Source organism: Trichomycterus rosablanca, chromosome 2, assembly GCF_030014385.1.
Source record: "Trichomycterus rosablanca isolate fTriRos1 chromosome 2, fTriRos1.hap1, whole genome shotgun sequence".
In the NCBI taxonomy this organism is placed as follows: Eukaryota; Metazoa; Chordata; class Actinopteri; order Siluriformes; family Trichomycteridae; genus Trichomycterus; species Trichomycterus rosablanca.
The window spans coordinates 149761-163219 of NC_085989.1; the positions used below are offsets into that span (position 1 = coordinate 149761).

Below are 13459 nucleotides of genomic sequence, written 5' to 3' on the forward strand. Positions count from 1 at the left end.
CATAAGATATTAAAGAGAATCATCGCTCATCTATTGCTGCTGTTTGAGTCGGTCATCTTCTAGACCTTCATCAGTGGTCACAGGACGCTGCCCACGGGGCGCTGTTGGCTGGATGTTTTTGGTTGGTGGACGATTCTCAGTCCAGCAGTGACAGTGAGGTGTTTAAAAACTCCAGCAGCGCTGCTGTGTCTGATCCACTCATACCAGCACAACACACACTAAAACACCACCACCATGTCAGTGTCACTGCAGTGCTGAGAATCATCCACCACCTAAATAATACCTGCTCTGTGGGGGTCCTGTGGGGGTCCTGACCACAAGTCAGTACTACAGTCTACAGTACAGACTACAGTGCTGATAAAGTGCTTCTACTGTATATGGTAAGTGGAGCTGATAAAATGGACAGTGAGTGTAGAAACAAGGTGGTTTTAATGTTATGGCTGATCTGTGTATACATACAGGGGTTGGACAAAATAACTGAAACACCTGTCATTTTAGTGTGGGAGGTTTCATGGCTAAATTGGACCAGTCTGGTGGCCAATCTTCATTAATTGCACATTGCACCAGTAAGAGCAGCGTGTGAAGGTTCAATTAGCAGGGTAAGAGCACAGTTTTGCTCAAAATATTGCAATGCACACAACATTATGGGTGACATACCAGAGTTCAAAAGAGGACAAATTGTTGGTGCACGTCTTGCTGGCGCATCTGTGACCAAGACAGCAAGTCTTTGTGATGTATCAAGAGCCACGGTATCCAGGGTAATGTCAGCATACCACCAAGAAGGACAAACCACATCCAACAGGATTAACTGTGGACGCAAGAGGAAGCTGTCTGAAAGGGATGTTCGGGTGCTAACCCGGATTGTATCCAAAAAACATAAAACCACGGCTGCCCAAATCACGGCAGAATTAAATGTGCACCTCAACTCTCCTGTTTCCACCAGAACTGTCCGTCGGGAGCTCCACAGGGTCGATATACACGGCCGGGCTGCTATAGCCAAACCTTTGGTCACTCGTGCCGATGCCAAACGTCGGTTTCAATGGTGCAAGGAGCGCAAATCTTGGGCTGTGGACAATGTGAAACATGTATTGTTCTCTGATGAGTCCACCTTTACTGTTTTCCCCACATCCGGGAGAGTTACGGTGTGGAGAAGCCCCAAAGAAGCGTACCACCCAGACTGTTGCATGCCCAGAGTGAAGCATGGGGGTGGATCAGTGATGGTTTGGGCTGCCATATCATGGCATTCCCTTGGCCCAATACTTGTGCTAGATGGGCGCGTCACTGCCAAGTACTACCGAACCATTCTGGAGGACCATGTGCATCCAATGGCGGTGCCGTGTATCAGGATGACAATGCACCAATACACACAGCAAGACTGGTGAAAGATTGGTTTGATGAACATGAAAGTGAAGTTGAACATCTCCCATGGCCTGCACAGTCACCAGATCTAAATATTATTGAGCCACTTTGGGGTGTTTTGGAGAATCGAGTCAGGAAACGTTTTCCTCCACCAGCATCACGTAGTGACCTGGCCACTATCCTGCAAGAAGAATGGATTAAAATGTACAGGCCCGTCTGAAGTTTGCCAATGAACACCTGAATGATTCAGAGAAAGCTTGGGAGAATGTGATATGGTCAGATGAGACCAAAATTGAGCTCTTTGGCATCAACTCCACTCGCCGTGTTTGGAGGCAGAGAAATGCCCGGTGGGGATGGTGTTCTTGGGGTCATATCCAGCATTTCTCTGCTCCCAGCTCCCTTGAGATCATTGACAAGCTCCTCCCGTGTAATTCTGGACTGTCCTCACCTTTCTCAGAATCATTCTTACCCCACCAGGTGAGATCTTGCATGGAGCTCCAGAGCGAGGGCGATTGACTGTGATCTTGTATTTCTTCCATTTTCGAATTATCGCACCAAGAGTGGTCTCTTTCTCACCAAGCTTCTTGCTGATGGTCTTGTAGCCCATTCCAGCCTTGTGCAGGTCTACAATCTTGTCCCTGACGTCCTTTGATAGCTCTTTGGTCTTGCCCATGGTGGTCGAGAGATTTGAATGGAAGAAACTGATTCTGTGACAGGAGTCTTTTATACAGGGACAGGACTAATTTGTAGCCTCATGGGCACATAACCGGTCTGTGGGGGTCAGAATTCTTGCTGGTTGGTAGGGGATCAAATACTTATTTCCCTTAATGAAATACAAATTAATTTATAACTTTTATTTAATGTTTTTTTCTGGATTTTTTGTTGATATTCTGTCTTTCTCTGTTAAAATAAACCTTCCATAAAAATTATAGACTGTTCAAGTCTTTGTAAGGGGGTAAACTTACAAAATCAGCAGGGGATCAAATACTTATTTCCCCCACTGTGTATTAAATCTCAAAACAATACAACAAACATGCATATTGAAGTGTACAAAACTACAAAACTGAGCAATTAAAAACAGTACCCCAAAAAAGTAATAATAATAAATGGTGAATAAAAGGTGAAGTGGGCGGGGCAGCCACACCTAATGTAACACAGCATGAAGCCCAACGCAAACTTTATAGTCAATCCAGATAATTACACAGAGCAATTAATCAACTCAGCCCATCAAGGGTGATCTAGAGTAGATCATTTCCTAACATGTTCTAAGAAAGAGTCCCAAACTTTGTTAAATCTTCTTGCAGAGCCATTTCTAATCTGTCTCATCTTTTCCAATTTAATCACATTAATCTATAGAGTCTGGGTTAGGGTTAGGGTTAGGGTGAGGGGTTAGGGTGAGGGGTTAGGGTGAGGGTGAGGGTTAGGGTGAGGGTTAGGGTTAGGGTGAGGGGTTAGGGTTAGGGTGAGGGTTAGGGTGAGGGTTAGGGTTAGGTGATTTCCATTTAAAAAGTAAAAGTGGTCTGGCTGGAATGTTGAGCAGAATTTGGACCTCGTTGATGGAGGATCAGTTTCACCTGGACTGAGATGTGAGGTGACATTTAACTCTGCTCTTAGCATTAGCTTAAACATTTATAACAGTGTAAGAGCCACTTTATTACACTAACTAATGTACAGTACAAATGAAGTCTAGCGGTGTTGGCTGCTCACTCCGCCCTTTAACCTTTACACATGTTGGAACAGTAACTGAAGTTCCAGTCATTCCAGACTTTGAATGGTGGAGATTAGTGACCCACCCTCAGGTTTCTCTCTTTCTATTGGCTCAGGCGTTACGGTTAGCTGAAACTTTTTAGCATTTTCTTTTTCTCCCTCATTCGAGTAAAATGATTTTATTACATTAAATCTCATCAGCACTCGTCGTGTTGGTGTATGTTGTAATGTGGTAAACCGATAGTAAACCACACTGCTGCGTATAGTTTCAGTGTTCAGTAGAATTTGGATCTTGTTTATGGAAATTCAGTTTCAGCTGGACTGAAGTGTGAGGTGATTTTGGGAAGGGGCGGGCGGGGCGGGGCGGGGGTGAGTCTGTACCTGTCGCTCAGGTACACCAGGAATTTCTGTAGAAACTCAGAAAGTCACCCTGTGCTTTATTCATCTTATCTCTCCATCTCACACACACACACACACACTCTCTCACACACACACACACACACACTCACACCCCTTTCAACAGCACATTTACTCACCCATTCATTCATTCATTCATTCATTCAGTGGTTAAATCTTCAGTTTCACCTCTTTCTTTTATTTACTTTATTTTTTAATTCACAGATACATAAAACACACACACACACACACACACGCATGAACTTTATTTTTATTCTCACATGTGAAGTAAATGTTGAGATTTTTTACACTTCATGTTCACATAAAATTCAGATACTGATACTGGCTTTCTCTCAAAGTTTCATTTAAGTTCAGAACAAATAAATGTAATAAAATAATGACATTATTATAATGTCATTATTTTATTACAGGTCCCCCCCGAGGCGACCTGAAGAGTTTTAAATGTTTTGTAGCTGCATGAGCATCAGTGTCAGAGTAAAATATTTCAATAAATAATAGTTACTGACTCCTCTTCCTCATATCGTGCATTCTTTACATTCTTTAACATTTTGATGTAATAAAATAACTGCAGTTTGTTGGGTTGTGGCTGCAGTTCTCAGATCCTGCACCAAAATGTTTAATTTAAAATATAACATTTATTTATTAACTGTGTTTGCACAAGAATTCTGTTTAAAATGCATTTAAGTAAACAGCTTTAGATGATTTACTTTTTAGAGGAGTTTTGGTTGTATTTTCTTGTATTTTGTTTGCACAGGTAAGTTTAGTTACATTAGTTACATCTATTAACTGCAAACTTCACAAAAAAGTAAGTTCTGTATCTCGTGTTTGGATCAATTTAATTAAAGTTCTAATATTTATGTGCAGATTTATTATTAAAACAACTTTTTATGTATTTTGTGATAAATGCTGAACTACAGAGGAGAACATGTGAAACTCCTCACAATAAATTACATCACAATAAATTACAGTTTACATTTACAGCATTTAGCTTTTATTTAATTCAGCTCAAACTTCTGACTCAATACAATGCAGTCAGGGTTAAGGGCCTTGCTCAGGGGCCCAACAATGGCAACTTACTGGTAGTGGGGCTTAAACCAGCAACCTTTAGATTACCTGCCCAGTACTTTAATCTCTGAGCTACCGCTGCCTGTTAAATTATTACATTTTTGCCATTTAGCAGACGCCTTTATCCAAAGCGACTTACAGTACTGTGACAGTATACAGTCTGAGCAATTGAGGGTTAAGGGCCTTGCTCAAGGGCCCAACAGCAGCAACCTGGCAGTGGTGGTTAGATTCAAATAAAATGTAAATTACAATTAAGACGCCAATTCTGAACAAATAATTAGACAAATGAAGCAGGTCGTGTAGGTGCTGCACAACTCCAGTTCTGTGAACCTGATTTTAACCAGGAACAAGGGTGTGTTCATGAGACGCACTGACCCACTGCAACCCTGACCAGGAAAAAAGCATTTAGTGATAAGAAATTATCTTTAAATCCTCTATAAAAAAATATAAATATAAAATAAAGTAAAAGATTTAATCATTGTTCTGATGATTCATCTCTACAGTAAAAGTGATTTATTTTTAAATCTTATACTTTATTTGTATTTTATTAAAACCCTTTATTTTTGTTAGTCAGAATTTAGTTTAAGTTTGTTTATTTACTGTAAGTAAACCGGAGTCGTACCAGCATTTAAAGGGTCACGGTCACAAAGGTGATGTTTCTCTAACAAACAAACAGATTTAGATTAATGGAGCTTTTAAATGTCATGATTTTAATATAATTATTATTTTAATTATAAAGTATTTTAAGTATTTTACCCCACCGTGCCTCATGCACTGATTCTCTTGTCCACCTTTAGTGCATAAGGCATAGCTATCTCCCAGGTAAAATTCCACTGGTGGTTCCTTTTGTATTTACTAGACTACTTTCACTGTTACCGGTTTGTCAGGTTTGTCATTTTTGCCTCGAGGGAGGCATGTTCTGGAAAGTTTGCCCCCAAACCCCCACCCCCTTTCCCCCCGTGGGGCATAAAAGCTGCACTGGCTCAGCTCTCGAACCATTCTCCTCCAGCTTCAGAGATCATCATGTCCACCAGCTTCTCCAGCCACAGCTTCATCTCCTCCTCCAGCAGCCGTGCCTCGGTCGGTTCCATGAGGAGCGGGTCCGCCATGCTCCTGGGCAGCGCCCGGTCCACCGGCAGCGTCTACGGAGGAGCCGGAGGATCTGGGGTGCGCATATCCACCTCCAGGGCCTCCAATGTTGGAGCTGGCTTTGATCTCGCTGATGCCGTCGATGTCTCTGCCAACGACAAGCAGACCATGCAGAACCTGAACGAGCGTCTGGCCTCCTACCTGGAGAAGGTGCGCCAGCTGGAAAAGGCCAACGCTGACCTGGAGCTGAAGATCCGCCAGTTCCTTGAAAGCAAGGTCTCACCCTCAGCCCGTGACTACAGCCCCTACTACGTCACCATTAGTGACCTCCAGGCCAAGGTACGACCACCAATTATAATCCTTACTGCACCCACTCTTACCATCTTTTACCTTCACTACTCTCATCTTAAAAGTAGGGCCTTCACTCCCTCTCTTTATCTCGGCACAGTTTATTCTTTCTTTATACATGTCCCGAGCCCTGGCTAGCTCAGGATACTCTTAACCAACATAGAACCCTAATCCATCAAAGTAGAACCCTAACTTGCTTAGTATTTTTATTAAAGGTGACGCCATTACTTCCTCATTAAGGTAAGGCCCTACATGCTCAGTATCGTATTTCTCATAATGAGGTCTTTCTATTGCTCAATATTTTCTCATTTTAAAGGTATATACATTAATTCCTCTCTTGTACACCCTTCCTAACTAAAGCAGGCCCTCATTTCCTCATAGAGGCCTTCAAACGTTCCCTGCAGGTTCTAGAGTTGTACAAAGTCAGGCGGTTATTAAATTTGTAATTACTTTTAGTCTCACCTCCATTTAACTCTGCTCTTAGCATTAGCTTTAACATTTATAACTTTGCAAAAGCCACTTTATTCTTAAAACGAATGTAAAAATGAAGTCTAGCGGTGTTGGCTGCTCACTCCGCCCTTTAACCTTTACACATGTTGGAACAGTGACTGACGTTCCAGTCATTCCAGACTTTTACAATTCCATCTAACACTGACAGGGATTGTTGACCCACCCTCAGGTTTCTCTCTCTCTATTGGCTCAGGTGTTACGGTGAGCTGAACCTCTTTAGAATTTTCTTTTTCTCTTCCATTCGAGTAAAATGCTTTTTTGGACCAGGTTCATTGAAATTCGTCATGTTGGTGCATGTTGTAATATGATAAACCAACAATAAATGAGAGGAATAATTGGCGGGTGGTTCAGGTTTCACCGCTTCACTTTAGCCCTCATGTCTGTCACGGTTCTGCCCGGGGCGGTGGAGCTGCATTTTCTCTCCGCCACACCCTTCTGTGCTGACTTTGTTTTACCTGATACCCTTTCCTTTATAGGACAAAGATGACACCTGAACAGAGGAACACAGGGCAGGGCCACACCCTGGAATCAAAGGCTTAAACTTTAGCATGAACTTTTAGCATTTAAAGCGCTATAGATTATATTTCTACATTCCAGCTACTGTTTATAGAATGAGCTCTAGATTTACACCTTACACCAGTATAACGATGTAGTTACTGAATTATTTAGTTAATCCTATTTTTCCCATCTGTTTAACCTTAAGTGCAGATTTTATCTCTTTATAGAGATCAGAGTTCCTATCATGTAAAAACTTTATTACAGTTTTGACCAGAACCACTAAACTTCTGATTTTATTTAGCTTTTGGATCATACATAAGGATTATGTAGGGTAGAACAGTAGGGTATGGCGCTAGCATTATTTAAGCACATTAATACACACAAAATATAACTTATAAATGTCAGAAAATCTACGATTGAGAGCACACAGAACTCCAGTCTGCTGTGCTAACACTGATGTTCATGCTAATGCTGTTTATAACGCGGCTGTTTTAAGTTTGTAAGAGTTGAAATTCACCTTGAACACCAGATGGCGCCACACACATCAGTGCTAATTACAGCGTTTAAAACATGTTCAAAAAAACATTAAAATAAAAGTGATTTTATAAAAAAAAAAAAAATACAATTATTATTGTATTATTATTGTTTTATTATTATTATTAAGCCCTTTATGTGCACATGTAGTTTATACTTTGCTTTGCAGTTTTTAGTGTAGAAGATTATTTCACTGACTGAGGAACTTTTAGACTAAAAAGGACTGATTATTATTATTATTATCATCATTATTCATGTTAATTGTTATTATTTTGCAGATCCAGGGAGCCATCGCTGTGAATGGAGGACTTTACCTCAGCATCGATAACGCCAAACTCGCAGCTGACGACTTTAAAGTGAAGTAAGTGTCCATATATTTAAAGAAAACATCATTACGATAATCAGTTTAATTAATAATGAGTATAAATGGAGCTGAACATCAGAACCGTGTCAGTAATATAATTGTTTAAAATGACTGTCTGGCGCCCTCTAGTGTTACAGGTTCAAATTGTATTAAAAGAGTCACGTGGTTCAGACGAGCCATGAAATACGTGTATATAATACTAAATTAACATTATACATCAGAAATATTTATTCCAAGTAGTTACAGGTTAAGGGCCTTGCTCAAGGGTCCAACAGTGGCAACTGTTAGGATGAATCTTTTGGTTCAAAAAGGTCCTGAAGAAAGCAGTCGGGAAGTCCAGAAAGTACTCTTTAAAACACTTTATTAAGTGTAAAAATAATCTGTGAATATATATCAGAGCTAAGCCGACCGACGCTCCTTACTCCTGCAGTCTAGAAAAACCACGTAAGAAAGAGGCAGACCTGAGCCCGCCATCCTTTTTTAAACTAGTCTAGGCTCCTCCTCCGCCGCTGCTGTTGGAGCCAATGAAATGTGCTAAAAAGCCCCGGGCTCCGCCTCCCCCCTTCGGTATGAGTCAGGGGGGGGGGATCCGGGTCACGGCGTCATTTTGAACAATAGACCATGTGGCCTGGATGTAATTTATGTTTAATAATGATGTTATGTTAAAAACCTAACACAACTTTTCATGCAGTTACTCAGTGTAGTTCTTAATGAAATGAATGATGAATGAGAATCCCGACTGAACTGCACTAATATTTACATTTACATTTTCAGCATTTAGCAGATGCTTTTATCCAAAGCGACTTACACAATGAGCTGAACACGATGAGCAATTGAGGGTTAAGGGCCTTGCTCAGGGACCCAACAGTGGCAACTTGGTGGTGGCGGGGCTTGAACCGGCAACCTTCTGTTTACTAGTCTAGTACCTTAACCACTGAGCTATCACTGGCCCCTAATAATAATAAACTAATAAACTGAATCTTGTTGGTTGCAGGTACGAGAACGAGCTGACCATGAGACAGTCGGTGGAGGCCGACATCTCCGGCCTGAGGAAGGTCCTGGACGATCTGACGCTGGCCAGATCCGACCTGGAGATGCAGATCGAGGGTCTGAGGGACGAACTGATCTACCTGAAGAAGAACCACGAGGAGGTACGACGTGTCCTCCACCGACCAATCAGAGCTCGAGTTTAATTCTGAGTGTTGAGCTCATTCTGATACATGTTTCTACAGGAGCTCCTGTTAGTGCGCTCTCAGATGAGCGGAAACGTGAACGTCGAGGTGGACGCCGCACCCCAGCAGGACCTGAACGCCGTAATGGCCGGAATCCGCGAGCACTACGAAGCCGTGGCCGCTAAGAACCGCAAAGACATCGAGGCCTGGTTCACTAGCAAGGTCCGTCCAGAACGAGCTCATGTTTAACCGAGCTAGCACCCAGTTAGCACCCAGTTAGCACCCAGTTTGATTCTTATGTGTGTTTGTTTTGTCCCTACAGAGCGAGGAGCTGAACAAGGAGAAGGCGATCATGACAGAAACGCTGAACACCTCCAAATCAGAAATAACAGAAGTGAAGCGAACGCTGCAGAGTCTGGAGATCGAGCTGCAGTCACAGCTTAGCATGGTACGATATGCTAGATACGTTAGCGCTCCAGGCTAAAGCATATTGTGTTGTGTTATTGTTTTTCTTGATTCCTGCATTATCTTCATGCTAATCTTTATGTTTTCTGCTAATTCTTACCATAACTTCTGATTATCATGTCAGGCTAATGAATAATGTTTAGCTAACCCTTGCTTTATGATTATCTAATTCACAGGTAATCATTATGTTTCTTATTTATTGTTAATTGATTAATCATCCCTTGATTCTTGGAAAACGATTTCTTGCTAATCTTAAAGAACATCTCTGGCTAATCTAACATCCTAAAGATTTTCACCTCATCCTGACTGAAACTTTTTGCTAATGCTAATGCTAACAATGTCATCTGTTTTATTTCTAATCACTTTTTCATTTTGTTTCTGTAGAAATTGTCGCTGGAAAACACGCTAGCCGAGACACAGAACCGCTATGCTAGAATGTTAGCAGGCTTCCAGGGTCAGGTGGTGAGTCTGGAGGAACAGCTAGTGCAGCTCCGCGCTGATCTTGAGCGCCAGTCTCAGGAGTATCAGATGCTGCTGGACATCAAGACCAGGCTGGAGTTGGAGATCGCCGAGTACAGGAGGCTGCTGGACGGAGAAACCACCGTCAGGTTAGCATCACAGCGCTAATAAATCAGATTAAAGCTAACAGTAAAAGGCTAATCTAAACCGTGGTGGTTTTTTATGGCTCATGGTTGTTTTGGTTTCCTTCTGCAGCACGACGAGCTCCAGCAGCTCCACCACGCGTAAGGTCGTGATCGTGACGGAGGAGGTCGTGGACGGGAAGGTGGTGAGCTCCTCCTCCTCCTCCTCCAGTAAAACCAGAACGCTGTAAACACGCTAACCCTTCATGGCGTCATCAGAACACTGCAAACCCTGTGAAGTGAAGCTAATGCTAACGCTAACAGAGATAAATAAAAGAAACGTTCAGCATTAAATCCACGTGGTGTCTGTCCTTCATTTCAAATAACCATAAACGCTAACCAGTCAGCTACGTCATGCTAATAAAAGCTAAACGTTCTCTTTAAATACAAACGTGAATAAAATGTTAAAATCTTTCACATCTCACAAAAACTCAGAACTTATTTATTTACCTCATAAACACATGAAGTTACATTTATAGCATTTAGCGGACGCTTTTATCCAAAGTGACTTACAGTACTGTGACAGTCTATTATCTATGCATTTGAGGGTTGAGGGCCTCGCTCAAGGGCCCAACAGTGAAAACCTGGCAGTGGTGGGGCTTGAACCAGCAACTTTCTGATTACTAGTCCAGCACCTTAACCACTAGGTTACACCTGCCCAAGTTACCCTTGATTATTAGTTTTAACCGCTTACATTATGCTGTTGATTATGCTGTTGATCGGCTACAGGTTTCAGTTCCACGTGTATGTAGCTCTTTAGCCATCATGCTAGATAGCAAGGCTAGTTAGCTTAGCATTAGCTAGTGGTTTTAAATAAAGAATAAAACTGTATAATGGTAACATGGCTATAATGGTAAATGTTTTGGGGTCTTTTGTTTTTTCCACCCTTTTTGCATTGTGCTACTGTGGATATACTCAATTCCCTCGTGCACTCTGCTGCCCTCTACATGTCACGATTGGCATCAAAACAAATAAAATTATTTAAGAGATAAAAACGATCTTCAGATCTCAGTTCACTGCTTCATACTGGTGCTTCTCACCATGTGATGGTTTCTCACAACATTCAGGATCCTGCAGCAGCAAAACCAAACAACAACAAACGAGCAAACTGACGAGACTCTGGATGATAGAATTGTATAGAATTGTACAGATGTGCACTGTAGGGTCACGTGTATGTAGAAACCGAATCATGATCTAACGGGACGTTCCGGTCCAAAATCCTAACCGTTATTCCAGCATCTCCAGACATGATAGAAGAGAAGAGAAATTAAAACAGTTATTTTAAATGTTATTGATGTAAATGATGTAAAATAATCGAGTATAAACATTTCTTACATTTAATTAAAGTTTAAACCTGAACCCAGACTTCAGATGAACGGAGTTCTGGAGCTGTACGATGGTTTGTGTTTGTGTTAGCGCTGTTAGCGGCCGCGCCCAGAGCCTGGAGATGAGTTACACAAACACAGCATGCAAATCTCACAGAAACAAACCAGCCGAGCATCAACCGTCACCGTCACATCAAATATTCAAATCAAACTTAATAAAACTTAATCAAACTTAATAAAATATAATAAATATAATAAATATAATAAAATATAATAAATAATGTAAGAACAGAAGTACAAAACATAATAAACAGGTAAAGAGTGTAAATAATAATGTAAATAAAGATTTTAATATTTATATACAATAATAAAGGTGTTAAAACCATCACAGAGCAGCGCTCACTAGCTACTGGTCTAAACTGGTTTCTGCTCCCAAACACTGAACTACTGCTGCTCTAAACCAATAAAACCACCATCAACACCCTCCAGTCTGAATAGTTTAAACCAGTAACACAGCAGTACTGATCAGTTTAAACCGGTTATACACCAGTACTGCCCAGTTTAAACCGGTAATACACCAGTACTGCCCAGTTTAAACCTGTAATACACCAGTACTGCCCAGTTTAAACCGGTAATACACCAGTACTGCCCAGTTTAAACCTGTAACACACCAAAGCTGCCCAGTTTAAACCTGTAATACACCAGTACTGCCCAGTTTAAACCGGTAATACACCAGTACTGTCCAGTTTAAACCAGTAACACACCAGCACTGCCCCGTTTAAACCAGTAACACACCAAAGCTGCCCAGTTTAAACCTGTAATACACCAGTACTGCCCAGTTTAAACCAGTAACACACCAACGCTGCCCAGTTTAAATCAGTAACACACCAAAGCTGCCCAGTTTAAACCAGTAATACATCAGCACTGCCCCATTTAAACCAGTAACACACCAACGCTGCCCAGTTTAAACCAGTAACACACCAAAGCTGCCCAGTTTAAACCAGTAATACACCAGCACTGCTTAGTTTAAACCAGTAATACACCAGCACTGCTTAGTTTAAACCAGTAACACACCAACGCTGCCCAGTTTAAATCAGTAACACACCAAAGCTGCCCCGTTTAAACCAGTAACACACCAAAGCTGCCCCGTTTAAACCAGTAATACATCAGCACTGCCCCATTTAAACCAGTAACACACCAACGCTGCCCAGTTTAAACCAGTAACACACCAAAGCTGCCCAGTTTAAACCAGTAATACACCAGCACTGCTTAGTTTAAACCAGTAATACACCAGCACTGCTTAGTTTAAACCAGTAACACACCAACGCTGCCCAGTTTAAATCAGTAACACACCAAAGCTGCCCCGTTTAAACCAGTAACACACCAAAGCTGCCCCGTTTAAACCAGTAATACATCAGCACTGCCCCATTTAAACCAGTAACACACCAACGCTGCCCAGTTTAAACCAGTAACACACCAAAGCTGCCCAGTTTAAACCAGTAATACACCAGCACTGCTTAGTTTAAACCAGTAATACACCAGCACTGCTTAGTTTAAACCAGTAACACACCAACGCTGCCCAGTTTAAATCAGTAACACACCAAAGCTGCCCCGTTTAAACCAGTAACACACCAAAGCTGCCCCGTTTAAACCAGTAATACATCAGCACTGCCCCATTTAAACCAGTAACACACCAACGCTGCCCAGTTTAAACCAGTAACACACCAAAGCTGCCCAGTTTAAACCAGTAATACACCAGCACTGCTTAGTTTAAACCAGTAATACACCAGCACTGCTTAGTTTAAACCAGTAACACACCAACGCTGCCCAGTTTAAATCAGTAACACACCAAAGCTGCCCCGTTTAAACCAGTAACACACCAAAGCTGCCCAGTTTAAACCAGTAATACACCAAAGCTGCCCAGTTTAAACCAGTAATACACCAGCACTGCTTAGTTTAAACCTG

The 13459-nt window shown here is 41.7% G+C and overlaps 1 protein-coding gene across 1 annotated transcript; it reads left to right on the plus strand.

The window, feature by feature from the left end:
- The first annotated feature begins 5571 nt into the window (after positions 1 to 5571).
- LOC134303557 (keratin, type I cytoskeletal 13-like) lies at positions 5572 to 10445 on the plus strand. The gene is made up of 7 exons (XM_062988998.1): positions 5572 to 5976; positions 7806 to 7888; positions 8886 to 9042; positions 9124 to 9285; positions 9386 to 9511; positions 9913 to 10136; positions 10243 to 10445. The coding sequence occupies exons 1-7, from the start codon at positions 5572 to 5574 to the stop codon at positions 10358 to 10360; spliced, it is 1275 nt and encodes a 424-aa protein (XP_062845068.1). The 3' UTR covers positions 10361 to 10445.
- The last annotated feature ends 3014 nt before the right edge of the window (positions 10446 to 13459 follow it).

Coding starts and splice junctions, on each gene's coding strand:
- LOC134303557 (XM_062988998.1), top strand. CDS start 5,572: ATGTCCACCAGCTTCTCCAGCCACAGCTTCATCTCCTCCTCCAGCAGC. Junction 9,043..9,123: donor TGAAGAAGAACCACGAGGAG/GTACGACGTGTC, acceptor ATGTTTCTACAG/GAGCTCCTGTTAGTGCGCTC. Junction 9,512..9,912: donor TGCAGTCACAGCTTAGCATG/GTACGATATGCT, acceptor TTGTTTCTGTAG/AAATTGTCGCTGGAAAACAC.